We start from the raw sequence: 27,189 nt of genomic DNA on the forward strand, positions 1-27,189 counted from the left end.
GCGACGTAAACGGACTCCAGCCTCCGAAAAGCATCTAAGGACAGCCTCCAGATTTTCCAAATGTTCCTGCTCCGACATCCCCGTGATCAAAACGTCATCTAAGTAGATAGCGACACGCGGTAAACCTCTTAAAATGCCCTCCATAACGCGTTGAAAAATAGCATAGGCAGAGGATACGCCAAAGGGCAAACGTGTATATTCATATAGGCCCCAGTGTGTATGAATCGTTACATATGGTGGGGAGGCAGGGTCCAGCTCCAACTGTAGGTAGGCGCGACTCATATCTAATTTCGTGAACGAGAGTCCGCCTGAAAGCTTCGCGTAGAGATCCTCTATGCGAGGCATTGGATATCGGTCGAGTCGGGAAGCCGTATTCACTGTAAGTTTATAGTCGCCGCACAAGCGAACTGTGGCATCTGGCTTCATTCCAGGTACAATTGGTGCTGCCCAGTCAGCGAAACGGACGGGCCTGATAATACCCAAAGTCTCCAAAGGAGTGAGCTCCCCTTCTACCTTCTCGAGCAAGGCGTAAGGCACCGGGCGCGCCCAGAAAAAGCGCGGCGTGGCTCCTGGTTCGATTTGGATACGGGTTACGGCCCCTTTTATTTTCCCCAAACCCGGCTGGAATACATCTGGGTATCACCTTAGCACCTCAGTCAACCCTCCAGAAACTGTTTGGAGGATGTGCTGCCACTGCAAACGCAAATGGCGCAACCAGTCCCGACCCAACAGGCTGGGCCCATGGCCGCGCACCACGATAAGTGGGAAACGCCCCTCCTGGCGTCCATAAACAGGGGTCGTCATAGTTCCTGCAATGTCCAATGGTTCCCCCGTGTAGGTGGCCAACCTGGCCTGTGTGTCGGTTAATGTAAGGGTCTGTATACCCTGCTTGATGCGGTCAAATGTCCTCTGGGCAATCACGGAGACCGCTGCGCCAGTGTCTAACTCCATCTCAAGCGGGTGACCATTGACCCGAACTGTCACCTTAATGGGGGCCACACGGGGAGCTGCCACACAATGCAGCTGCAGGCAGTCGTCCTCCGTCTCCACGTCCTCAGGAGTAGTCGCCACAGGTTCATCCACATGGAAGGTATGGCCCCTGGGCTGGTCCCAGTTTCAGTCAGAACGACGGCGCCTCTGGCGCCCCCAGGACCGGCGTCCGCGACGGGGTCGGCGCCTACAAGTCTGAGACGGGCATGGCTCCTCATCCATTGGTTCTGAAGAAGGCTCCCTTCGGGGAGGAATGTCCGACGGCCACTGGCGTCGATCCGGACGTCGCCTCGCCCAAGGTACCGCAGGAGTGCAGGGAAACGTTTTCGGACGGAAGGGGTTGCGCCTCAAGGCATGCACCTCCATTCCTTGTAGCTCCTGCACTCCTCGTTCTGCGCTCTCTCGGGACAATACTATTTGAATGGCCTGTTGAAAAGTCAATGTTGGCTCAGCTAACAACTTTCTCTTGGTGGCCGCATTGGTAATACCGCAAACCAAAAGGTTGCGTAACCTTTCTGACAAGGTCTCACCATAGTCAAAGTACTCCGCAATCCTGCATAGCCTGGATAGAAGTCGGCAAGGGATTCTCCTGGGGTCCTCGCTTGCTGCTCACTGCTTCCTGCTGGTTCCAAACTGGCCAGCTTCATTTATACAGGGAGTCTGCTCATGATTTCTCCGTCCCCCTCATTGGGGAAGCTCATACTCCCACAGGATTGGGGGATTGTCATTTGTCCCCAGCCAATGGTAAGCAGGCAGGTTATAACACTTTTGAATAATCTTGTCACCCCTTATCAAATCTTAGTGGTTTCAGAAGTGGGATAATTTAGTTACAGACCTTGATTTGTTTAGGTTTTGAGAACATTGGGATTGGATAGGAAAAAGAGCAAGAACTGCATGGACAGTGAGGGAAGTCTTGACAGTTTAGCATTTTCTTTTCATGGCCTACATGTGGCTTCAGTTTCTCCAGTCATCTGTGGAATGAGTCATACCCTTGTGCGTACAGTTCCCTTATGCACACAGCCTTCCACCACCTTGCCCAAGTTTGCTCTTCGCATGCAGGTGACAACAGTGAGACAGCAAGGCCTACGGCAATAAAACACAACCACTTATTTTGGAACCATACTCATAACCTACATTTTGGACACTTTGCACCAGGAGTTCCTGGAAGCTGTATTCCTCTCCCTAATTCAGGGATTCTGAAGCTAACTGCAAAGCCCCATCTCACAACTAGAAAAATGACCACTTGGGTGAGGTACTTGGAGGCTGTGACAAAGAGAGAAAAAATATTGAAAAATGTTCCGTGTATTTTGTCTGTAGCAAATGGAAAATTCCATCCCCAAGTTATTTACATTTGTGTTAAATGTCTCTGATTCAGGAATTGCCTTCAGCAATGGAGAGAGATGGAAACAGCTTCGCAGATTCACTCTCAGCACCCTGAGGAATTTTGGAATGGGGAAAAAGAGTATTGAAGAGCGGATCCTGGAGGAAGCCCAGTTTCTAGTTACAGCTATCCGAAATAAAAAAGGTTTCTGAATAGAATACTGGAGGAATTTATTTTTCAAATCCAAGTGGAGTTGGTATCTTTTTCAAGTTCCAAGTAAAACATAGGAGTGAAACCGAGTGATAGGGTGTGGCATGTAAGGGGTACAAGGGATAGGGAAGAGGTCAAGGTCCACAATTAACCTTGCCCTTGATGGAAAATTGATCAAAAAATGATACAAAAAAAAAAATCAAAATTTAAGACATCCTTTACTTTTTGATACATGCAATTGGATAAAGAAGTGGGAAAATGCCATTTGATGTCTGTTTGTCCCTCAAGAGTCTGGTCAGCACTTGGGTCTGTGGCAGTTAACTTGAGGTTTAAAGAAAGAAAAATCCACCCTGGGTTTCCACCCAGGTCAATGTCCAGTGTCTCCTCACTGATGGTTGTCAAGTGAAGGCAGTGATGCATTCCATCACTGAATAATCTGTCTACATTAATGAAGAACAGGAGAGCGCACGTCCATAAGGTGATTTTGGTTGGGGTGGAGGGAGCAGAGTATGCGGGGATAGTTATCTCGTACCATGCACCCCACTGGCTGGAGATTCGGTTTAGATCGGGACGAGAGCAGAGGCTGGGGTGGAAGTTTGACTTGGGGTTGTTGGTGGATGGAGGTTTTTGTGATAAGGTGCGGGCGGTGTTTAAGGAGTATGTGGAGTTTAATCAGAATGGGACGTTGTCAGCGGCAGTTTTTTGGGAAGCACTGACGGCAGTGGTCGGGGGGGAAATTATTTTGTTTAAGGTGTGCGGATAGTGAAAGGAGGGAGAAAGTTGACTATCTAGTGAGCGAGATAGTGAAGGTGGACAGGGAATATTCAAGGGTGCCCACCGTGGAGGGAGTGGTGAGAAGGAAAAAGTTGCAGGGGCAGTTTGACAGGCTGACAACGGGGAGGGCGGTAGAGCAACTCCGTAGTGCAAGAGGGGGACAATATGAGTACGGGGAGAAGGTGAGCCATGTGCTGGCGCACCAGCTGCGGAGGCAGGTTGCGTCCAGGGAAATATTGAAATAAGGACTGGGGCCGGGCATGTGGTTTCGGAGCCAGGGAAAACAAATGAGGCGTTTAGGGAGTACTACCAGGGACTTTTTGAGGCTGCCCCGGGGGAGAAGAGGGGGACATGGGGCGGTTTCTGGACAAGCTCAAATTCCCCAGGTGGAGGAAGCAAAGAGGCAGCCGTTGGAGGAGCCCCTGGGGCTAAGGGAGGCGCTGGATAGTATCATGGGTATGAAGTCGGGGAGGCCCCTGGGCCGGATGGGTACCTGGCGGAATTTTATAAGGAATCTGCGATGGACCTGGCACCACATCGGTTGGGGACGTTTAATGAAGCACTGGAGAAAGAGGGAGTTGCCGAACACGATGACACAGGCAGTAATCACACTAATCTCAAAAAAGGGGAAGGACGGGGTGGAATGTGGGTTGTATAGGCCCATATCACTATTGAACACAGATGTGAAAGTATTGGCTAAGTTGTTGGCAGGGAGGATGGAAGATTGTGTCCCGGAAGTGGTTGCAGAAGATTAAACAGGCTTCGTGAAGGGCAGGCAGCTCGCAAGAAATGTAAGATGGCTGTTTAATGTGGTGATTAATCCGTCGGGGGCTCTGGTACCGGAGGTGGTGGTGTCCATGAACACGGAGAAGGCATTTGATCGGGTGGAGTGACGGTACTTGTTTGAGGTTTTGTGAAGGTTTGGGTTTGGACCGAGGTTTGTGGCATAGGTGCGGTTGCTGTATGTGACACCAAGGGCGAGGATGAAGGCGAATTATATGAGCTCACGAAGCTTTGACTTACAGAGGTACGAGGCAAGGGTGCCCGCTGTCACTATTGCTGTTTGCGCTGGCTATAGAGGCGTTGTCAATGGCTCTTAGGGGGTTGGCGGAGTGGCGGGGGATTATGAGGAGACAGAGGGAGCATCGGGTGTCGCTCTATGCCGATGACCTCTTGCTGTATGTTTCGGATCTGTTGGAGAGTATGGGAAAAATTATGGACCTGCTGGGAGGTTTGGAGGATTCTCGGGGTACAAACTGAATGTAGGGAAAAGCGAGGTTTTCCTGGTGAATGAGCTGGGACAGCGGGCTAATTTAGGGGGGATGCTGTTTAAGGGAGCGAAGGATAGGTTTAGGTATTTGGAGATTCAGGTAGCGAGGGAATGGACGGGGCTCCAGAAGTGGAAATTAACGAAGGAAGCATTCATAAGATCTAAAAAGCTTATGATAGATGAAGCCCTTGAAGAATATAAAGCAAGCAGGAAGGAACTTAAGGTAGGAGTTCGGAAGGTTAAAAGGGGTCATGAAAGCTCGTTGGCAAACATGATTAAGGAAAATCCTAAGGCGTTTTAGACATACGTGAAGAGCAAAAGGGTAGCCAGAGAAAGGGTTGGTCCATTCAAGAATATTAGAGGGAATCTATGTATGGAATCAGAGGAAATGGGAGATAATAAATTAATAATTTGCCTCAGTATTCACCAAAGAGAAGGATTTGGTGGATGAGGAGTATAGGGTAGAGTGTGTAGATATTCTGAGTCATGTTGATATTAATAAAGAGGTGTTGGGCTTCTTAAAAAGCATTAAAGTAGATAAGTCCCCAGGGCCTGATGAAATCTACCCCAGAATACTGAGGGAGGCAAGGGAGGAAGTTGCTGGGGCCTTGACAGTAATCTTTGTATCCACATTGGCTACAGGAGACGTTCCAGAGGACTGGAGAGTAGCCGATATTGAAATGAAAATAGCTTATTGTCACAAGTAGGCTTCAAATGAAGTTACTGTGAAAAGCCCCTAGTCGCCACATTCCGGCGCCTGTTCGGGGAGGCTGGTGCGGGAATTGAACCGTGCTGCTGGCCTGCCTTGGTCTGCTTTAAAAGCCAGCGATTTAGCCCAGTGTGCTAAACCAACCTTTAAACCAGTTGTCCCATTGTTTAAGAAGGGCAGCAGAGATAATCCAGAAAATCTAAGGACTTTTCACAATAACTTCATTGCAGTGTAAATGTAAGCATACTTGTGGCAATATATTATTATATATAGGGATTTTGCACGAAGGGTCTGGATTGTTAAGTAATGGGTTAAGAAACATTGCAATTAGTTGTCTCATTTATGTTAAGTATCCATTAATTGACACTGATATGTAAAGGGGCTTCAGGTGGCCTCTGTCAGGTGGTGTATTGTTAAGAGTTTTGTGCAGAGGCTGTGGAAGTGAAATAAATGGTGTTTGGTGAAAAGGAACAAGAACTTTAGACTTTTCATTTCACAGCAACTAAAACGTCTAACATGGATGGGGGTTCCCTAGGTTGCCGGGATACACCCTGATAGAGCGACTGCTGCTTCTGGATGTGGAAGGGGAGGGAAGAATTGGGGATATATACAAGTGACTGGGGGAGCAGGGAGGCAAGGGGGTGATGAAGATCAAGGAGAAATGGGAAGCGGGGTTGGGAGGGTAGATCAATTGGGAAGTATGGAGTGAGGCACTGCATAGGGTAAACGGGACCTCCTCTTGTGCAAGGATCAGCCTGATACAGTTGAAGGTGGTGCACAGGGTGCATATGACTCGGGCGAGAATGAGTGGGTTCTTTCAGAGGGTGGCAGATAAATGAGACTTATAGGCGGGGCCAGTGAATCACGTGCATATGTTTTGGGTTTGCAAAAAATTGGCGGGAGTATTTGCAGTTTTAGCCAGGATAGTGGAGGAGGTGGACCCGGACCCTTTGGTGGCAATATTTGTGTTTTCAGAGAAGCCGGAGCTCATGGAGAGGAGGAAGGCCGCTGTCTTGGCCTTCGCCTCTCTGATTGCACGGCAGCGGATTTTACTGGAGTAGCGCTCGGCATCGCCACCGGGGGGTAGCAGCTTTCCGACTTTCTGCGGTTGGAGACGATAAAGTATGAGTTATAGGGTTCTGCAGGGGGGTTTGAGAAAAGGTGGGGAATGTTTGTGACCGTGTTTGAGGAGCTGTCTGTTGCCGGGGGGGCTGGGGGTGAGAATCTGTACAGACTGTATAGTTGATTGCTGGGAAGTATATTTCCCGGGGTGTTTATTTGCTGTAACATGTTTTGATACATGTTTGCAATAAAATACATTTTTTTAAAAAGAAGAACCGGAGAGCCGCTCACGCTCAACCCGGCAGGAGTCGTGGACTTCAGGAGAAAGGAAGAAAATAAAATGAATTCATTTTACATTGATCCCATGGATGAAGCGCTTCAGTATGTGCAGCAACTTGAGGTTGTTCTTCTTAGAAAACATATGGTTAAGGGGGGATTTAAAAAAGATGTTCAAAATTCAGAGGAGTTTTGGGAGTACAAGTGAGTAGCATCCCTTTCTGGTGGGAGGTGGATCGATAACCAGAGGACACAGATTTAAGACATCTGCAAAGGAATTAGGAGAGATAACTTTTTTTTAACGTAACAAAGTTATGATTTGAGTGCATTGCCTACCAGCATGTTGGTTGCAGACTCAATTGTAACCTTCAAAAGACAATTAGATGTACAATATATTTGAACAGCAAAACATTTCACAGCCCTGGGGAAAAGGTGGAAGAGTGGGGCAAATTGGATAGCTGTTATAACCTGCCTACTTACCATTGGCTGGGGACTAATGACAATCCCACAATCGTGAGGGAGTATGAGCTTCCCCAATAAGGGGGGCGGAGAAACCATTAGTAAACTCCAAGTATAAATAAAGCTGGCCACTTTGGAAACAGCAGGAAGGAGTGTGCAGCAAGGGAAGTTGCTGCTATATATATATATATATGTTATTGTAAATAAATGTTATTACTTTGTATGCTTAAAACTCGTGCTGGATTTTTCGTGGCCCTCACAAAACTGGCGACGAAGGTTAAAGTGAATAGCTGTCTACACTGCTGAAGCCACCTCCCTGGATTTTTGTTGGATACAGGTTGGAAGTTGTTTTCTATTATACCATGCCTCTGTACGGACGTTTGGATGTTTTTGATGCTGCGCTGGAAAGCTGGAACCAGTACACACAACGGATGCGTTACTATTTCCGGGCGAACAATATCACCGAAAACGAGCGCCAGGTGGTCATATTGCTCACCGCCTGCGGCCCGCATACGTTTGGGGTGATTAGGAGCCTTACGTACCCAGCTGCGCCGGACACCAAAACGTTTGATGAACTTGTGAATATAGTGGGGCAACATTTTAACCCAACCCCGTCCACGATAGTCCAGCGTTACCGATTTAATACCGCTGAGAGGACCCCTGGAGAATCCCTTGCCGATTTTCTATCCAGGCTACGCAGGATTGCGGAGTACTGTGACTATGGTGAGACCTTGTCAGAAATGTTACGCGACCTTTTGGTTTGCGGTATTAACAATGCGGCCACCCAGAGAAAGTTGTTAGCGGAGCCAACATTGACTTTTCAACAGGCCATTCAAATAGTATTGTCCCGAGAGAGCGCAGAGCGAGGAGTACAGGAGCTACAGGGAATGGAAGTGCATGCCTTGGGGCGCAACCCCTTCTGTCCGAAAACGTCCCCCCGCACTCCTGCGGTACCTTGGGCGAGGCAACGTCCGGACCGACGCCAGTGGCCGTCGGACATTCCTCCCCGAAGGGAGCCTTCTCCAGAGCCAATGGATGAGGAGCCATGTCCGTGTCAGACTTGTAGGCGCCGACCCCGTCGCTGACGGCGGTCCTGGGAGCGCCAGAGGCGCCGTCGTTCCGACCGAAACTGGGACCAGCCCAGGGGCCGTTACTGGAACCAGCCCAGAGGCCGTACCTTCCATGTGGATGAACCTGCAGCGACTACTCCTGAGGACGTGGAGACGGAGGACGACTGCCTGCAGCTGCATTGTGTGGCAGCTCCCCGTGTGGCCCCTATTAAGGTGACAGTACGGGTCAATGGCCACCCGCTTGAGATGGAGTTGGATACTGGCGCAGCGGTCTCCGTGATCGCCCAGAGGACATTCGACCGCATCAAGCAGGGTACAAAGACCCTTACGTTAACTGACTCACAGGCCAGGTTGGCCACCTACACGGGGGAACCACTGGTCATTGCAGGAACTACATGACCCCTGTTGTCTATGGACGCCAGGAGGGGCGTTTCCCACTTATCGTGGTGCGCGGCCATGGGCCCATCCTGTTGGGTCGGGACTGGTTGCGCTATTTGCGTTTGCAATGGCAGCATAACCTCCAAACAGTTTCTGAAGGGTTGACTGAGGTGCTAGGACGATACCCAGATGTATTCCAGCCTGGTTTGGGGAAAATAAAAGGGGCCGTAGCCCGTATCCAAGTCGAACCAGGAACCATGCCGCGCTATTTCCGGGCACGCCCAGTGCCTTACGCCTTGCTCGAGAAGGTTGAAGGGGAGCTCACTCGTTTGGAGACTTTGGGTATTATCAGGCCCGTCCGTTTTGCTGACAGGGCAGCACCAATTGTACCTGTAATGAAGCCAGATGCCACAGTTCGCTTGTGTGGCAACTATAAACTTACAGTGAATATCGTTTCCCGACTCGACCGATATCCAATGCCTCGCATAGAGGATCTCTACGCGAAACTTGCAGGTGGACTCGCGTTCACAAAATTAGATATGAGTCACGCCTACCTGCAGCTGGAGCTGGACCCTGCCTCCCGACCATATGTAACAATGAATACACACCGGGGCCTGTATGAATATACACGGTTGCCCTTTGGAGTATCCTCTGCCTGCGCAATTTTTCAACGTGTTATGGAGGGCATTTTGAGAGGTTTACCACGTGTGGCTGTCTACCTAGATGACAGTGAATATAGTGGGGCAACACTATATGTTTGCGCTGGCTATAGAGGCGTTGTCAATGGCTCTTAGGGGGTTGGCGGAGTGGCGGGGGATTATGAGGAGACAGAGGGAGCATCGGGTGTCGCTCTATGCCGATGACCTCTTGCTGTATGTTTCGGATCTGTTGGAGAGTATGGGAAAAATTATGGACCTGCTGGGAGGTTTGGAGGATTCTCGGGGTACAAACTGAATGTAGGGAAAAGCGAGGTTTTCCTGGTGAATGAGCTGGGACAGCGGGCTAATTTAGGGGGGATGCTGTTTAAGGGAGCGAAGGATAGGTTTAGGTATTTGGAGATTCAGGTAGCGAGGGAATGGACGGGGCTCCAGAAGTGGAAATTAACGAAGGAAGCATTCATAAGATCTAAAAAGCTTATGATAGATGAAGCCCTTGAAGAATATAAAGCAAGCAGGAAGGAACTTAAGGTAGGAGTTCGGAAGGTTAAAAGGGGTCATGAAAGCTCGTTGGCAAACATGATTAAGGAAAATCCTAAGGCGTTTTAGACATACGTGAAGAGCAAAAGGGTAGCCAGAGAAAGGGTTGGTCCATTCAAGAATATTAGAGGGAATCTATGTATGGAATCAGAGGAAATGGGAGATAATAAATTAATAATTTGCCTCAGTATTCACCAAAGAGAAGGATTTGGTGGATGAGGAGTATAGGGTAGAGTGTGTAGATATTCTGAGTCATGTTGATATTAATAAAGAGGTGTTGGGCTTCTTAAAAAGCATTAAAGTAGATAAGTCCCCAGGGCCTGATGAAATCTACCCCAGAATACTGAGGGAGGCAAGGGAGGAAGTTGCTGGGGCCTTGACAGTAATCTTTGTATCCACATTGGCTACAGGAGACGTTCCAGAGGACTGGAGAGTAGCCGATATTGAAATGAAAATAGCTTATTGTCACAAGTAGGCTTCAAATGAAGTTACTGTGAAAAGCCCCTAGTCGCCACATTCCGGCGCCTGTTCGGGGAGGCTGGTGCGGGAATTGAACCGTGCTGCTGGCCTGCCTTGGTCTGCTTTAAAAGCCAGCGATTTAGCCCAGTGTGCTAAACCAACCTTTAAACCAGTTGTCCCATTGTTTAAGAAGGGCAGCAGAGATAATCCAGAAAATCTAAGGACTTTTCACAATAACTTCATTGCAGTGTAAATGTAAGCATACTTGTGGCAATATATTATTATATATAGGGATTTTGCACGAAGGGTCTGGATTGTTAAGTAATGGGTTAAGAAACATTGCAATTAGTTGTCTCATTTATGTTAAGTATCCATTAATTGACACTGATATGTAAAGGGGCTTCAGGTGGCCTCTGTCAGGTGGTGTATTGTTAAGAGTTTTGTGCAGAGGCTGTGGAAGTGAAATAAATGGTGTTTGGTGAAAAGGAACAAGAACTTTAGACTTTTCATTTCACAGCAACTAAAACGTCTAACATGGATGGGGGTTCCCTAGGTTGCCGGGATACACCCTGATAGAGCGACTGCTGCTTCTGGATGTGGAAGGGGAGGGAAGAATTGGGGATATATACAAGTGACTGGGGGAGCAGGGAGGCAAGGGGGTGATGAAGATCAAGGAGAAATGGGAAGCGGGGTTGGGAGGGTAGATCAATTGGGAAGTATGGAGTGAGGCACTGCATAGGGTAAACGGGACCTCCTCTTGTGCAAGGATCAGCCTGATACAGTTGAAGGTGGTGCACAGGGTGCATATGACTCGGGCGAGAATGAGTGGGTTCTTTCAGAGGGTGGCAGATAAATGAGACTTATAGGCGGGGCCAGTGAATCACGTGCATATGTTTTGGGTTTGCAAAAAATTGGCGGGAGTATTTGCAGTTTTAGCCAGGATAGTGGAGGAGGTGGACCCGGACCCTTTGGTGGCAATATTTGTGTTTTCAGAGAAGCCGGAGCTCATGGAGAGGAGGAAGGCCGCTGTCTTGGCCTTCGCCTCTCTGATTGCACGGCAGCGGATTTTACTGGAGTAGCGCTCGGCATCGCCACCGGGGGGTAGCAGCTTTCCGACTTTCTGCGGTTGGAGACGATAAAGTATGAGTTATAGGGTTCTGCAGGGGGGTTTGAGAAAAGGTGGGGAATGTTTGTGACCGTGTTTGAGGAGCTGTCTGTTGCCGGGGGGGCTGGGGGTGAGAATCTGTACAGACTGTATAGTTGATTGCTGGGAAGTATATTTCCCGGGGTGTTTATTTGCTGTAACATGTTTTGATACATGTTTGCAATAAAATACATTTTTTTAAAAAGAAGAACCGGAGAGCCGCTCACGCTCAACCCGGCAGGAGTCGTGGACTTCAGGAGAAAGGAAGAAAATAAAATGAATTCATTTTACATTGATCCCATGGATGAAGCGCTTCAGTATGTGCAGCAACTTGAGGTTGTTCTTCTTAGAAAACATATGGTTAAGGGGGGATTTAAAAAAGATGTTCAAAATTCAGAGGAGTTTTGGGAGTACAAGTGAGTAGCATCCCTTTCTGGTGGGAGGTGGATCGATAACCAGAGGACACAGATTTAAGACATCTGCAAAGGAATTAGGAGAGATAACTTTTTTTTAACGTAACAAAGTTATGATTTGAGTGCATTGCCTACCAGCATGTTGGTTGCAGACTCAATTGTAACCTTCAAAAGACAATTAGATGTACAATATATTTGAACAGCAAAACATTTCACAGCCCTGGGGAAAAGGTGGAAGAGTGGGGCAAATTGGATAGCTGTTATAACCTGCCTACTTACCATTGGCTGGGGACTAATGACAATCCCACAATCGTGAGGGAGTATGAGCTTCCCCAATAAGGGGGGCGGAGAAACCATTAGTAAACTCCAAGTATAAATAAAGCTGGCCACTTTGGAAACAGCAGGAAGGAGTGTGCAGCAAGGGAAGTTGCTGCTATATATATATATATATGTTATTGTAAATAAATGTTATTACTTTGTATGCTTAAAACTCGTGCTGGATTTTTCGTGGCCCTCACAAAACTGGCGACGAAGGTTAAAGTGAATAGCTGTCTACACTGCTGAAGCCACCTCCCTGGATTTTTGTTGGATACAGGTTGGAAGTTGTTTTCTATTATACCATGCCTCTGTACGGACGTTTGGATGTTTTTGATGCTGCGCTGGAAAGCTGGAACCAGTACACACAACGGATGCGTTACTATTTCCGGGCGAACAATATCACCGAAAACGAGCGCCAGGTGGTCATATTGCTCACCGCCTGCGGCCCGCATACGTTTGGGGTGATTAGGAGCCTTACGTACCCAGCTGCGCCGGACACCAAAACGTTTTTTGTGAATATAGTGGGGCAACATTTTAACCCAACCCCGTCCACGATAGTCCAGCGTTACCGATTTAATACCGCTGAGAGGACCCCTGGAGAATCCCTTGCCGATTTTCTATCCAGGCTACGCAGGATTGCGGAGTACTGTGACTATGGTGAGACCTTGTCAGAAATGTTACGCGACCTTTTGGTTTGCGGTATTAACAATGCGGCCACCCAGAGAAAGTTGTTAGCGGAGCCAACATTGACTTTTCAACAGGCCATTCAAATAGTATTGTCCCGAGAGAGCGCAGAGCGAGGAGTACAGGAGCTACAGGGAATGGAAGTGCATGCCTTGGGGCGCAACCCCTTCTGTCCGAAAACGTCCCCCCGCACTCCTGCGGTACCTTGGGCGAGGCAACGTCCGGACCGACGCCAGTGGCCGTCGGACATTCCTCCCCGAAGGGAGCCTTCTCCAGAGCCAATGGATGAGGAGCCATGTCCGTGTCAGACTTGTAGGCGCCGACCCCGTCGCTGACGGCGGTCCTGGGAGCGCCAGAGGCGCCGTCGTTCCGACCGAAACTGGGACCAGCCCAGGGGCCGTTACTGGAACCAGCCCAGAGGCCGTACCTTCCATGTGGATGAACCTGCAGCGACTACTCCTGAGGACGTGGAGACGGAGGACGACTGCCTGCAGCTGCATTGTGTGGCAGCTCCCCGTGTGGCCCCTATTAAGGTGACAGTACGGGTCAATGGCCACCCGCTTGAGATGGAGTTGGATACTGGCGCAGCGGTCTCCGTGATCGCCCAGAGGACATTCGACCGCATCAAGCAGGGTACAAAGACCCTTACGTTAACTGACTCACAGGCCAGGTTGGCCACCTACACGGGGGAACCACTGGTCATTGCAGGAACTACATGACCCCTGTTGTCTATGGACGCCAGGAGGGGCGTTTCCCACTTATCGTGGTGCGCGGCCATGGGCCCATCCTGTTGGGTCGGGACTGGTTGCGCTATTTGCGTTTGCAATGGCAGCATAACCTCCAAACAGTTTCTGAAGGGTTGACTGAGGTGCTAGGACGATACCCAGATGTATTCCAGCCTGGTTTGGGGAAAATAAAAGGGGCCGTAGCCCGTATCCAAGTCGAACCAGGAACCATGCCGCGCTATTTCCGGGCACGCCCAGTGCCTTACGCCTTGCTCGAGAAGGTTGAAGGGGAGCTCACTCGTTTGGAGACTTTGGGTATTATCAGGCCCGTCCGTTTTGCTGACAGGGCAGCACCAATTGTACCTGTAATGAAGCCAGATGCCACAGTTCGCTTGTGTGGCAACTATAAACTTACAGTGAATATCGTTTCCCGACTCGACCGATATCCAATGCCTCGCATAGAGGATCTCTACGCGAAACTTGCAGGTGGACTCGCGTTCACAAAATTAGATATGAGTCACGCCTACCTGCAGCTGGAGCTGGACCCTGCCTCCCGACCATATGTAACAATGAATACACACCGGGGCCTGTATGAATATACACGGTTGCCCTTTGGAGTATCCTCTGCCTGCGCAATTTTTCAACGTGTTATGGAGGGCATTTTGAGAGGTTTACCACGTGTGGCTGTCTACCTAGATGACGTTTTGATGACAGGGACGTCGGAGCAGGAACATTTGGAGAATCTGGAGGCTGTCCTTAGACGCATTTCGGAGGCTGGAGTCCGTTTACGTCGCACAAAGTGCGTAGTTCAGGCAAAGGAAGTAGTCTACCTAGGTTATCGGGTGGACCGCGAAGGTTTGCACCCCGTCGCAGAGAAGGTGCGTGCAATTCAACAGGCCCCCGCCCCGACTGACACTTCGCATCTTCGTTCTTTTCTCGGTCTCGTAAACTATTATGGGAAGTTCCTCCCCAATCTGGCAACTACGCTGGCCCCTTTGCACCTTCTGCTAAAGAAAAATCACACCTGGGTTTGGGGTTAGCCGCAAGAAACCGCTTTCCGGCGGGTAAAACAACAATTGTCGTCGTCTGGGTTACTAACCCACTATGATCCTGGAAAGCCTTTGCTCGTCACATGTGATGCATCCCCGTATGGTACTGGGGCCATCCTGTCCCACAAGATGGAGAACGGGGCCGAACGGCCGATAGCTTTTGCCTCCCGCACATTGACTGCAGCGGAGAAAAAGTACGCGCAGATCGAGAAGGAGGGCCTGGCAGTGGTTTTTGCGGTGAAACGCTTCCACCAGTACGTGTATGGCCGCCATTTCACTATCGTGACTGATCATAATCCTCTGCTGGGACTTTTCAGAAAGGATAAGCCAATACCGCCCATTGCTTCTGCACGGATCCAGCGCTGGGCTTTGTTGCTTGCTGCATACGAGTATTCTCTGAAGCACAAGCCAGGTACGCAGATAGCAAATGCCGACGCACTGAGCCGATTGCCTTTATCGACTGGCCCCATGACGACCCCCACGACCGGTGAGGTGGTTGCAACCCTAAATTTTATGGACACCTTGCCTGTCACGGCATCACAGATCCGTGAGTGGACCCAGACGGAGCCAGTTCTGTCAAACGTTCGGCCCGTTTGGCGAAAGATTACACCAGGAACCCATTGCACCACCAGCAAAATTCCGAACGAACACTGGGTCACCGGGCGCAAACTGCCGAATCGGCGTACTTTTGCGCCAATGTCCGTGAAAACCATACTAAGGCGGGTGCGAAGTCTCCGGCCCATTAGGAGTTCTGCGGGAGCTACCCGTCACTGCATGGGGGGTGGTCCTGTACGTAAACAAAAAGCGAGCCAGTCTCGTGTCCATTGATCCGGAAGATTGCTTCTTTAGGCCTCTTTTGAATGTCTGCACTGCGCGCTCTGCCAACCCATTTGAAGCACCCATTTCGGTGATATTGTTTGCCCGGAAATAGTAACGCATCCGTTGTGTGTACTGGTTCCAGCTTTCCAGCGCAGCATCAAAAACATCCAAACGTCCGTACAGAGGCATGGTATAATAGAAAACAACTTCCAACCTGTATCCAACAAAAATCCAGGGAGGTGGCTTAAGCAGTGTAGACAGCTATTCACTTTAACCTTCGTCGCCAGTTTTGTGAGGGCCACGAAGAATCCAGCACGAGTTTTAAGGATACAAAGTAATAACATTTATTTACTATAACATATATACATAACAGTAGCAGTAACTTCCTTTGCTACATACTCCTTCCTGCTGATTCCTGAACTGGCCAGCTTTATTTATACTAGGATTTTACTGGTGGTTTCTCCGCCCCCCCCTCATTGGGGAAGCTCATACTCCCACAGGATTGTGGGATAGTCATTAGTCCCCAGCCAATGGTAAGTAGGCAGGTTATAACAGAAGTAAAATCAATTACTTGACCCTAATTTGAATCCAGTGATACCCTCCCTGACTGGGAGTGCAGGGAGATGGACACTGAAAGAAGACAGATTTAAATTTAGATCATGCGGCTCCCCTAATCCAAAAGCCAATTGACACTGGGAGGAAATTGGGCCTCATTGTGCCTGTTTTCCGGGCACAAAGTGGGGACAAAAAAGGTTTGCCTCTGGATGCTCAACTCTAGCTCACCAGAAACATGGTGATGAGCTCCGAGGCCCAATTTCAAACATGTTTCATACGTCCAGCGTGAACACTGCAGTCAACTATTTTGGCCCTGAAACTGGAATAAAACCAATTTTTTGGCCACTGTTTACTTACATACTTCTGAATATGAATGACTACAAAATATTAATGTCTTCCTCTATTATTTGTGTAACACTGTACACTTTTCTAACTGACCTTCTCTTTCAATTATATCAGATACCCCACTTAACCCAAACCGTCTGCTGAGATGCGCTGCATCTAATATCATCTGTTCCATCGTCTTCGGAGAACGGTTTGATTATGAAGATAAAATGTTTCTCACATTGATGGAGATGATTGCAGAAAATATCCAAAATTTAAATAGTCCCTGGATACAGGTATTTCCCTTTCTTTTAAAATCATAATGTGACTGAAACTAACTTAAACTGTCACATTTGCAGGAGATGCTCAAATAATCGGAGTGGCAGAGAGAGGAGCAGCTAGAGATTTGTAGAAGGATTTAAATTGATTATTTAACTTGAAAATAAACAACAACTTGAATTTAAATGGATAAATAATGATCTGAATTTGAAAATGAAGATTTAGAAAGGGATCTGAGAGTAATGGCTGACTATTCATTTTCTATTTCTAGTTCAGGCAATGAACTAAAAAAAGAAAGATATTGAGCTGTTTTCCAGCCCTTCCTGCTAATGGCGGCCTCCCCGAGGCGGGTTCACCGGTGAACAATGTAAAACGCCATTGGTGGAGCAGAAGATCGTTTCAGATTCCAGCATCCACAGTAATTTGCTTTTAGTCACTGCAGAAAATATGTCTATAAAGGAATAATACTGTGAATACTCGTATAATACCTCTCACAAAACCCACGGGGACACATCAACTGATCTCTCCGTGAGATTCGTGGAATATCAGCTCCCCCGCTAGTGAGCTGAGGTCCGCCCAGCGGGGTTCGTAAATTCACCCTTTATAATCCAACCCGGAATGGGGTTGGCACTGCCAGTCGTCCCGATTGAGACGTGTGAGCTTGGAGCCATGTTGCGGCCTTTTACTTTATGTTTACGAATTAAATGTTGTTTAATTTACCTTCTCAGTCCTCCTGAGCTTTTATACCGAGAAACATGAAATACAAACAGAAAATGCTGGAAGTATTCAGTAGCCCAGGCAGACCGACGACCTTTCGACCTGAAATTTTTTTTCTCTCTACTGGTGTTGCCTAACCTGTTGAGTAACAGTTTCCAACTATTTCTATTACCTCTCTACAGAGGCTATCTACACTTGTCAGGCTTCACTTAGTTTTGTTCAGGTTGATCACATTTGAAAAATGTGTATACACATGGTAGAAGATATAAAGAGGAAGAATCAGACTGCTGCCAAATGTATTAGGGTTACTTTATGAGGATCGTAATGTCAAATAAGAATCCCTACAGTGCAGAAGGAGGCCATTCAGCCCATCGAGTCTGCACCAACCCTCCCAAAGAGCACCCCACCCGGGCCCACTTCACTTCCCCTAACCTCTGTAACCCCATCTAACCTTTAGTCACTAAGAGGCAATTGACCATGGCCGATCCACCTAACCTGTACATCTTTGTACTGTGGGAGGAAACAGGAACACCAGGAGGTAACCCACGCAGACACAGGGAGAATGTGCAAACTCCACACAGTCGCACACTGTGCTGCCTCATAATTCTTCCTTAACAATAAATACACATAAATAACTTCCAATTTCATCAGAAGATAAAATATTCAGAACAAGAGCACCACCTGGGGCGGCACGGCGGCACAGTGGTTAGCACTGCTGCCTCACAGCACCAGGGACCCGGGTTCAATTTCAGCCTCGGGTAACTGTATGGAGTTTGCACGTTCTTCCCTTGCCTGCGTGGGTTTCCTCTGCGTGCTCCGGTTTCTGCCCACAGACCAAAGATGTGTAGGTTAGGTGAGTTGGCCACGCTAAAATTGCCCCTTAAGTGTTCAGGGATGTGCAAGTTAAGTTAAAGGGTAATTGGGAAAAGGACGGGAAAGTGGGCTTGGGTGGAGTGCCCTGTCAGAGGGTCGGTGCAGACCCAATGGGCCAAATAGCCTCCTTCTGCACTGATCCCATCATTCCCATTCTACTCAGCGTACATGCAATATTCCGGATATATCATTTGTTAATCTGTCCTGTTATCCCTGAAAAAAGTATCAAGCAATTCTACCTAATGTTTGTATAGCCCCTAATACGGATCGATCCAGTATCATTGACTGCTAATTAGTTACATCCCCAGGAATCTGTCTTACATGGTTACCATTATATAGCTGGGGAAATGGGGGTGTTCTACAATTGTGAACCTTGTTCAAGTTCTGAAATTGTTTCCCTCCAGATTCCTGCACTGCTGACAGGGTTTACATTTGTTAACCAATTATATTTTGATTTGATTTGATTTATTATTGTCACAAGTATTAGTATACAGTGAAAAGTATTGTTTCCTGCATGCTATACAGACAATGCATACCGTACATAGGGAAGGAAGGAGAGACTGCAGAATATAATGTTACAGTTACTGCAAGGTGTAGAGAAAAGATCAACTTAAATGAGGTAGGTCCAATTTAAAGTCTGATGGCAGCAGGGAAGAAGCTGTACTTGAGTCAATTGGTATGTGACGTCAAACTTTTGTATCTTTTTCCTGACGGAAGAAGGTGGAAGGGAGTATGTCTGGGATGTGTGGGATCCTTAATTATGCTGGCTGCCTTTCCGAGACAGCGGGAATTGTAGACAGAGTCAATGGATGGGAGACTGGTTTACGTGATGGATTGGGCTACATTCACAAACCTTTGTAGTTTCCTGCGGTCTTGGGCAGAGCAGGATCCATACCAAGCTGCTATACAACCAAAAAGAATGCTTTCTGTGGTGCATCGGTAAAAGTCGGTGAGAGTTGTAGCTGATATGCCAAATTTCCTTAGTCTTCTGAGAAAGTAGAGTCGTTGGTGGGCTTTCTTAACTATAGTGTCAGCAAAGGGGGACCAGGACAGCTTGTTGGTGATCTGGACAGCTAAAAACTTGAAGCTCTCAACCCTTTCTACATCGTTCCCATTGATGCAGACAGGGGCATGTTCTCCACTACGCTTCCTGAAGTCGATAACAATCTCCTTTGTTTTATGGACATTGAGCGAGAGATTATTGTGGTCGCACCAGTTCACAAGATTCTCTATCTCATTCCTGTACTCTGTCTCGTCATTGTTTCAGATCCGACCCACTACTGTGGTGTCATCAGCAAATTTGAAAATCGAGTTGGAGGGGGATTTGGCCACACAGTCATCGGTGTACAGGGAGTATAATAGGGGGCTGAGGACACAGCCTTGTGGGGCACCGGCGTGTTGAGAATGATTGTGGAGGAGGTGTTGTGGCCTGTGGGTTAGGAAGTTCAGGATCCAGTCGCAGAGGGACGAGCCGAGGCCCAGGCCACGGAGTTTGGAGATGAGTTTCACAGGAATGGTGTGAAGGCTGAGCTATAGTCAATAAATAGGAGTCTGACATTGGGTGTCTTTGTTACCTAGGTATTCCAGGGTTGAGTGCAGGGCCAGGGAGATGGCATCTGCTGTGGACCTGTTGCAACGGTAGGCGAACTGCAGTGGGTCAAGGCAATCCGGGAGACTGGAGTTGATTTGTGCCATGACTAACCTTTCAAAGCACTTCAGATATCAGAGCCACTGGACGATAGTCATTCAGGCACGCTACTCAGCTTTTCTTTGGTACAGGGATGATGGTCATCTTGAAGCAGATAGGCACCTCATATTGTCGTAAAGAGATGTTGAAAATGTCTACGAATACCCGCGCCAGCTGATCCACGCAAGACCTAAGTGCTCGTCCGGGCCAGTGGCTTTCCAGGGGTTGACCTTCGAGAAGGCTGCTCTGACATCTGCAATGGTGGTCTCAGATACAAGTTCATCCGAGGCTTCTGGGGTGGAGGGCATGCTCTCGTCGACCTCTTGCTCAAAGCGTGCATAGAATGCGTTGAGCTCATCATAGAATTTACAGTGCAGGAGACCATTCGGCCCATTGAGTCTGCACCAGCCCTTGGAAAGAGCACCAAACTCAAGCCCACACCTCCACCCTATCTCCCTAATCCAGCAACCCCACGTAAACTTTTTGGACACTAAGGTTAATTTAGCATGCCGAATCCACATAATCCGCACATCTTTGAACTGTGGGAGGAAACCGGAGCACCCGGAGGAAACCCACACAGACATGGGGAGAAAGTGCAGACTTCTCACAGACCCCAGGCAGGAATCGAACTTGGGACCCTGGCGCTGTGAAGCAACTGTGCTAACCACTGTGCTACCGTGCTGCCCCGAGGGAGAGGTGTATTGGAGCCGCGATTTTACATGCCTTCATCTTGTAGCCCATTATGTCTTGCAGAGCTCGCCATAGTCGTCGGGGGTCCGTGTGGCTAGGCTGGGACTCAAGTTTGGTCCAGTACTGTCTTTTGGCATCTTTGATGGATGTCCTTGTATCATATCTGGCTGTCTTGTATAGGTCAGGATCGCCTGACTTGAACACCTCAGCAAGCAGTGAATATCCCTCTTCATCCAGGGTTTCCAGTTGGGAAACATGCGGATTTGCTTCTTTGGCACAGTCTTCTACACACATACTAATGAAAGTCAGTAACTGTAGTGGCATACTCGTTCAGGCTGGTCACAGAGTTTGTAAATACTGACCAGTCCACTGACTCTAAGCAGTCCTGTAGGTCATCCGATTCCTCAGACCAACATTGCACGACTTTCTTTGATGGATTCTCCCGCTTCAGTTTTTGCTTATATCCGGGTCCGGGGAGCAAGTTGGGGCATTGGATTAGATTGGATTTGTTTATTGTCACGTGTACCGAGGTACAGTGAAAAGTATTTTTCTGCGAGCAGCTCAACAGATCATTAAGTACATGGGAAGAAACATATACAATGTAACTACATAAGCACTGGCATCGGATGAAGCATACAGGGTGTAGTATTAATGAAGTCAGTCCATAAGAGGGTCATTTAGGAGTCTGGTGACAGTGGGGAAGAAGCTGTTTTTGAGTCTGTTCGTGCGTGTTCTCAGACTTCTGTATCTCCTGCCCGATGGAAGAAGTTGGAAGAGTGAGTAAGCCGGGTGGGAGGGATCTTTGATAATGCTGCCCGCTTTCCCCAGGCAGCGGGAGGTGTAGATGGAGTCAATGGATGGGAGGCAGGTTCGTGTGATGGACTGGGCGGTGTTCATGACTCTCTCAAGTTTCTTGCGGTCCTGGGCCGAGCAGTTGCCATACCAGGCTGTGATGCAGCCCGATAGGATGCTTTTATGGTGCATCTGTAAAAGTTGGTAAGGGTTAATGTGGACATGCCGAATTTCCTTTGTTTCCTGAGGAAGTATAGGTGCTGTTGTGCTTTCTTGGTGGTAGCGTCGACGTGGGTGGACCAGGACAGATTTTTGGTGATGTGCACCCCTAGGAATTTGAAACTGCTAACCATCTCCACCACGGCTCCGTTGATGCTGACAGGGGTGTGTACAGTACTATGCTTCCTGAAGTCAATGACCAGCTCTTTAGTTTTGCTGGCATTGAGGGAGAGATTGTTGTCGCTCCACCACTCCACTAGGTTCTCTATCTCCCGCCTGTATTCTGACTCGTCGTTATTCGAGATCCGGCCCACTATGGTACTATCGTCAGCAAAACCTGTAGATGGAGTTGGAACCAAGTTTTGCCACGCAGTCGTGTGTGTACAGGGAGTAGAGTAGGGGGGCTAAGTACGCAGCCTTGCGGGGCCCCGGTGTTGAGGACTACTGTGGAAGAGGTGTTGTTGTTCATTCTTACTGATTGTGGTCTGTTGGTCAGAAAATCGAGGATCCAGTTGCAGAGTGGGGAGCCAAGTCATAGGTTTTGCAGCTTTGATAGGAGCTTGGCTTGCATTATGGTGTTGAAGGCGGAGCTGTAGTCAATAAATAGGAGTCTGATGTAGAAGTCCTTGTTTTCGAGATGCTCTGGGGATGAGTGTAGGGCCAGGGAAATGGCGTCTGCTGTGGACTAGTTGCAGAGGTATGCAAATTGCAGTGGACCAAGGCGTTCTGGGAGTATGGATGTGATGCGCTTCATGATCAACCTCTCGAAGCACTTCATTACGACTAAAGTCAGGGCCACTGGACAGAGTCATTGAGGCACGTTGCCTGGTTCTTCTTTGGTACCGGTATGACGGTGGTCTTCTTGAAGCAGGTGGGGACCTCGGAGTGGAGTAGGGACAGGTTAAAGATGCCCGCGAATACCTCTGCCAGCTGGTCCGCGCAGGCTCTGAGTGCACGACCAGAGATCCCGTCCGGGCCCGTCACCTTCCGAGGGTTCACTTTCAGGAAGGCATCTGAGGCTGCAGCGGGGTTCGCAAGATGGTGTTCATGCTCAAACAGCAGAGTAACTTTCCAGGCCTCTGCAGAGGGTGGTCAATCACATTGGAGTAGATAATATCCTTCCTTCCTGAACGGACATTTTAAGCCAGTAAGGTATTTAGAACAATCCAAACATCTGTTTTTCGTATCCGGAATGAATCAACACTGAAACTGCTATAGTGAGATTTGGGGCGCGATCCACTGGCCTAGTCACAAATTACTTGGGGCGCGACAAGGCCGTTGAGTTTCACGAGATGTTTCTCAAGAGATTTACAAAGCTCATTATGCCTCGCGAGCTCTAACGTGATCTCGCCAGGCATCGCGATCTGGAGCTCATCCTCAATGGGCAGGATCCAGATTTGAAATTCATGTGAGCTGTTAGTCTCACTTGAATATGTCCATGCACGAGTTAACTAATGCGCAGGATCCCATGGCCTCACCTCGGAGATCTCCCCGTGGCACCATTTAGCACTGGTTTCCACAAACATGGATGAGGTGTACCGGCACTTGGATGGGTCTCCCAGGTGATTAGGAGGCCCCGGGTGGTCGTGCTCTGGGCAGCGTGGTACCCTAACACCCCAATGCCACCCAGGCACCTTAGCACTGTCAGACTGGCACCACCTGGGTGCCACCCTGGGAGTGCCAGAATGCCCAGGTGGCAATAACAGGCTGGCAAGGGCACTGCCAGGGTGCCATGTTAGTAGTGCCAAAGTGCCAGGTGGCCATCTTGCTCATGCCGGGGATCGGGTAAACAGTGCCCTTCCCTTATGGGAATGCGTGCGGCAGGGAGACGGCACTTTAATGAATAAGTTGAGGCGTTGACGGGGTCCTGAGGCTACAGTAAGGGTTCGCGAGATCTGAGCGCCACCTGGAAAGTGCGACCTGGACGGGGCATTCCTCCCCAGAAAAGAAGCAGAATCCTGCTAATTGCAGTTCAATATCCGGTTTAATCGCGGGGTCAGAATCCCGTTCAACTGCGAGGTCATTCTGAGCTCCGCAAGCGCCGAGAAACATTCGCTATACGCGCCCAAAACGGGACTCTGTTTCTTTCCATTAAATCGCACCCTAAACATCATGGGCTGGATTCTCCGGTCGCCGATGCCGAAATCGCATTCGGCAAACGGACGGAGAATTCAAATTCCCAACGAAATCGGGACGGCGCCGCTTTCGCAATGCTCCGCCCCCTCCAAAGTACGCCGTATCGATGGCCTCAGGTCATTGCCTGAGGTCCGCCTCCCGATGTTATGCCATCGACCGGCCGTGTTCCCGACAGCAAGGGACACGTATGGTCTCATCCGTCGGAAACCTGGCGTGGCGGATGCGGACTCAGTCCAGCACCGCCACAATCGGGGGATGGCCGATCCACGGGCAGGGGGCGACATATTCGGGGTTGAGCGCACTGTGGTGGCGTGCGAGCTGGCTGAAGGGTGGGACTATTTTGCAGGCCGGGTCAGCGAGCGGCCTCTGCCATGAAGCATTGCCGCCATGCGCATGCGCGGCCACGAACCCTGCAATTCTCCAGGCCGTATCGGCAGCTAGAGCCGGGTGCTCTACGCTGCCTCCCTGCTAGCTCCCAGCAAAACGGGGTAATTGATGGCCGTTTTGCGACAGTTTTTCTGGCGTAAATCGCAACCGTTCCCACGCTGGCATGAGGACATAGCCCCAGGATTGGAGAATCCAGCCCCAGGTCTTCTGGATTTTTAGTCCAGTATCATAACCACGTCTCTGACTGGGTGCCATACGTGTGTCCTCTACCCTATGTTTGTTCTGCAAGTTAAGAGCTTGTTTACTCCACTTCCGGGTGCGGCGATGACCAGCTAAGTCGCACGTTTCGGCAGCTCCCGGTGGAACGGACTTTTGGGCTCTTAATAAGAGCCCCAACGGCAATTTTAACGGCTAGAAGCACTGTGTGGTAAACCAGAAGGGAATCCCCCCTGGAAACGGATGGAAAAAGGAGAGGGAAGTGGCCAGATTGCAGTGGATCCTTTGGAGCAGCGGCAAGGAAGGCAAGCAAGAACCAAGATGGCGACGGAAGGTGGCAGTTTAACATGGGGCCCTGAACAACAAGAGTTTTTGAAATGTTGCGTGGAAGAACTTAAAAAGGAAATGAAGAAGGAGCTGTTGGCCCCGATATTACAGGCGATCGAAGGGCTAAAGGATGAGCAAAAGACCCAGGAGCGGGAGCTTCGGGTCGTGAAGGCAAAGGCTGCCGAGAACGAGGACGATATACAGGGCCTGGTGGTGAAGACGGAGATGCACGAGGCACACCATAAACGATGTGTGGAAAGACTGGAGGTGCTGGAGAATAAGGCGATGAGGAATAATTTAAGGATTCTTGGTCTTCCTGAAGGTGCAGAAGGAGCAGGCGTCGGGGCATATGTGAGCACGATGCTGCACTCGTTAATGGGAGCGGAGGCCCCGGCGGGTCCGCTGGAGGTGGAGGGAGCTTATCGAGTTATGGCGCGAGGACCGAGAGCAGGAGAAATTCCTAGAGCCATAGTGGTGAGATTCCTCCGTTTTAAGGACAGAGAGATGGTCCTTAGATGGGCAAAGAAAACTCGGAGCAGTAAGTGGGAGAACGCGGTGATCCGCGTATATCAAGACTGGAGTGCGGAGGTGGCGAGAAGGAGGGCGAACTTTAATCGGGCCAAGGCGGTGCTTCACAAAAAGAAGATAAAATTTGGAATGCTGCAACCGGCAAGACTGTGGGTCACATATCAAGGGAGGCACCACTACTTTGAGACGGCGGATGAGACGTGGACGTTTATTGTGGAAGAAAAACTGGAATAAGCGGGTTATTAAAAAAGAACGTTTGAAACAAAGTGGTGGGGCGAGTATGGGGGGCAAAGAGGGGGGAAAAAGGGGGGGAAAGATGAGTTTTATGTTATTAATCCTGCGATGCGGTAACTTTTCTCTCTTCCACAGGTGGTGGTGGAGGGAGGAAGGGAGGTAGAGGAGATGGGGCGTTGGCCATGGGGGGCGGGGCCAAAAGGGAAGCGCGGGCTTTGTTCCCGCGCTATGATAATCATGGCGGGAATAGGGAAGCAGGAAGGAGGGGGCGTCGCACGGTGCGAGCCGAGGTCACGGGGGGAAGCCGAGGTCGGCCAGAGTTTGCTGACTTCTGGGAGCAACATGGGGGGTGTAACTACGCTAGTGGGGGATCTAGCGGGGGGGGTGGGAGGGGGGAGTTACTGGGTTGCTGCTGCTGGGGAGAGGGGGGAGCCGGAATGGGGTGGGGTGGGTGGGGGGGCACCGCCTGGGGGGGACACAGCTGCGTGGGAACCGGGTGAGGAGCTGGAAAAAGGGGATGGCTAATCGACAAGGGGGGGGTAAAAAGCCCCCCAACCCGGTTGATCACGTGGAATGTGAGAGGGCTGAACGGGCCGATAAAGAGGGCACGAGTACTCGCACACCTTAAGAAACTTAAGGCAGACGTGGTTATGTTACAAGAGACGCACTTGAAACTTATAGACCAGGTTAGACTTCGCAAAGGATGGGTGGGGCAGGTGTTTCATTCGGGGCTAGATGCGAAAAACAGGGGGGTGGCTATACTAGTGGGGAAGCGGGTTATGTTTGAGGCAAAGACCATAGTGGCGGATAGCGGGGGCAGATACGTGATGGTGAGTGGCAAATTACAGGGGGAGGCGGTGGTCTTGGTAAACGTATATGCCCCGAACTGGGATGATGCCAATTTTATGAGGCGCATGCTAGGACGCATCCCGGACCTAGAGGTGGGAAAGTTGGTAATGGGGGGAGATTTTAATACGGTGCTGGAGCCAGGGCTGGACAGGTCGAGATCCAGGACTGGAAGGAGGCCGGCTGCAGCCAAGGTGCTTAAAGATTTTATGGAGCAGATGGGAGGAGTAGACCCGTGGAGATTTAGTAGACCTAGGAATAAGGAGTTTTCGTTTTTCTCCTATGTCCACAAAGTTTATTCGCGAATAGACTTTTTTGTCTTGGGTAGGGCGTTGATCCCGAAGGTGAGGGGGACGGAGTATACGGCTATAGCCATTTCGGATCACGCTCCTCATTGGGTAGACTTGGAGATAGGGGAGGAAACAGAAGGGCGTCCACCCTGGAGAATGGGCATGGGACTAATGGCAGATGAAGGGGTGTGTCTAAGGGTGAGGGGGTGCATTGAAAAATACTTGGCACTCAATGATAACGGGGAGGTCCAGGTGGGAGTGGTCTGGGAGGCGCTGAAGGCAGTGGTTAGAGGGGAGCTGATATCAATAAGGGCACATAAAGGAAAGCAGGAGAGTAGGGAATGGGAGCGGTTGCTGCAAGAACGTCTGAGGGTGGACAGGCAATATGCGGAGGCACTGGAGGAGGGACTGTACAGGGAAAGGCAAAGGTTACACGTAGAATTTGACTTGCTGACAACGGGTACTGCAGAAGCACAGTGGAGGAAGGCACAGGGTGTACAGTATGAGTATGGGGAGAAGGCGAGCAGGTTGCTGGCCCATCAATTGAGGAAAAGGGGAGCAGCAAGGGAAATAGGGGGAGTGAGGGATGAGGAAGGAGAGATAGAGCGGGGAGCGGATAGAGTGAATGGAGTGTTCAAGGCATTCTATAAAAGATTATACGAAGCTCAGCCCCCGGATGGGAAGGAGAGAATGATGTGCTTCCTGGACCGGCTGCAATTCCCTAAGGTGGAGGAGCAGGAGAGGGTGGGACTGGGAGCACAGA

General features: G+C 49.6%; 2 protein-coding genes across 7 annotated transcripts in view; both read left to right on the forward strand.

Moving 5' to 3' along the window:
* LOC140402300 (uncharacterized) overlaps positions 1–27,189 on the forward strand; it is a 135,629-nt gene that overhangs the window by 84,503 nt on the left and 23,937 nt on the right. The window lies entirely within an intron of this gene.
* Positions 1–27,189, forward strand: part of LOC140402298 (cytochrome P450 2C3-like) — a 121,408-nt gene that overhangs the window by 33,819 nt on the left and 60,400 nt on the right. For 5 of the 6 annotated variants that reach the window (XM_072489969.1, XM_072489970.1, XM_072489967.1 and 2 more), the window contains 2 exons: positions 2,366–2,515; positions 16,341–16,501. In XM_072489969.1, coding sequence (XP_072346070.1) covers positions 2,366–2,515; positions 16,341–16,501 — 311 coding nt within the window. The remainder of the gene's footprint in view (positions 1–2,365; positions 2,516–16,340; positions 16,502–27,189) is intronic. The other variant, XM_072489971.1, reaches the window with a different exon arrangement.

The sequence above is a fragment of the Scyliorhinus torazame genome, chromosome 25 (assembly GCF_047496885.1).
Source record: "Scyliorhinus torazame isolate Kashiwa2021f chromosome 25, sScyTor2.1, whole genome shotgun sequence".
NCBI classification, from domain to species: Eukaryota; Metazoa; Chordata; class Chondrichthyes; order Carcharhiniformes; family Scyliorhinidae; genus Scyliorhinus; species Scyliorhinus torazame.